General features: G+C 63.7%; 1 protein-coding gene across 8 annotated transcripts in view; it reads right to left on the reverse strand.

Annotated features, from left to right (window-relative positions):
- Positions 1–1,529, reverse strand: part of Tpcn1 (two pore segment channel 1) — a 55,139-nt gene that overhangs the window by 18,590 nt on the left and 35,020 nt on the right. For all 8 annotated transcript variants that reach the window (XM_033762414.1, XM_033762413.1, XM_010604123.3 and 5 more), the window contains 2 exons: positions 678–791; positions 231–361 (listed from right to left, as the gene is read on the reverse strand). In XM_033762414.1, coding sequence (XP_033618305.1) covers positions 231–361; positions 678–791 — 245 coding nt within the window. The remainder of the gene's footprint in view (positions 1–230; positions 362–677; positions 792–1,529) is intronic.

A 1,529-nucleotide genomic window follows, 5' to 3' on the forward strand; every position in this document is an offset into this window, starting at 1 on the left:
GGGGCTATCTGGGCCCCCAGGGGACACGCTGGTCAAGAGGTGGGTGCTTTCAGGATGATCAGTCCCACTGTGCCCTGGAGCCACCCCTTGCCTAGCGTCCCCTCATGTGGCCTGAGCCTCCGCCACCTGCATCTTGGAAGGAGCTGCGCTCTGCACACACATGGCTGGCCTCTTGCTGGCCAGGTCCGCTCCTGCCCCAAGGGACTGTCCGGCAACCCGCCCGGCCTCACCGCCGCACACCACCGCAGTAGCGACAGTCCACCAGGAAAATGCAGCGCAGCGCCCGGGTGACCCGCACGTGGGACGTCTGCCGCACCAGCACCACGATGGCCTCCACGAACTGCACCACCAGCACAGAGGTCTGCAGGGGCGGGCACAGCACCATCAGCCCCTTGGCTGGGACAGAGAGGACTGACAGCACAGCCCTCCGCAACCCGGCACAGATGTGCAGCCCAGGGGTGACACCCCCGGGGGGCCCGGATCCCGCTCCCCGAGGCCTGGCTGAGACAGGAGAGCACGCGCCTCCCTCCAGCTGCCTGCGCTGAAAATCAGGGACCCGGCCAGGCTGCCAGGGTCAGGACAGGTCCCCAGGTGACCCTCCCCAGCAAGGCTGGGCCCAGGCATGAAGACAGGACCGAGAAAACCGGGCAGCCGCAGGGTTGGCAGACCGATGTCACCTTGACCATGGTCCGCTTGTGCCGGACGAAGGTGTGGAGGCCCAGCCACCGCAGCTTCATGCAGAGCTCACACACCACCACAGTCAGGGCGAACAGCTCCAGAGTGGCGTGTACCTGCAGGCAGGCATGCAGACGCGTCACCACTGGGCCACCCCACAGCCACCTGTCTCCTTCCTTTCCCTGCCAGGGACCTGGACAACTGCCCCCGGGCCCGCTCCCAACAAAAGGCACAGATCTAAAGGCCTGGTCACCCTGGACGCCAGACAGGCTCGGAAAGGGGGCTTTTCCCAGGACATCTGAACACAAGTTTGATATTCAAGAAACAGCCCTGAGGATCCACACAGGAGGAAAAGGAGGAAGCGCCTTGGGCTCCAGAAAGTGACAAAAAAGACAGCATTTTACAACCAACTCTGCTCCAGGAAGGACTGTGTGCCATTTACAAAAGAGCCCTAAAAAGCATTTAGGGAGTGTGAACCAAGAGCTTCAAAACCAAAGAGGAAGGGAGGGCTCCAGAACCTAACTGGAAAGCCGGACCCAGGCGACAAGAGCTGCCCTGCGGATGGAGGCCTGGGGCCGCCTTCCTCGTTTTGGATCAAATACCCACAAGCGAAGCCCTTGTCCCCCGGGGCTGTCCCCTAGCCATCTCACTGGGCCCTGGAACAAGACGGTGGCCAGACAGGGTCCCTGACCGGACACCAGCGTGGGGGTTGCCGCCTGTCAGCAGGGGAGTCCTGATCTGGGGGAGCTGCGGGCGTGAATCTCAGGAGACTCACAGAAGGGCAGGCGGGGGTGAAGGAGGGGCCTCGAGCTGCCACCCGGGCCGTGGGGCCGTGGGCTCGTGGGGTGGGGTTG

This window comes from Fukomys damarensis, unplaced genomic scaffold, assembly GCF_012274545.1.
Source record: "Fukomys damarensis isolate Sample0158 unplaced genomic scaffold, DMR_v1.0_HiC HiC_scaffold_12, whole genome shotgun sequence".
In the NCBI taxonomy this organism is placed as follows: domain Eukaryota; kingdom Metazoa; phylum Chordata; class Mammalia; order Rodentia; family Bathyergidae; genus Fukomys; species Fukomys damarensis.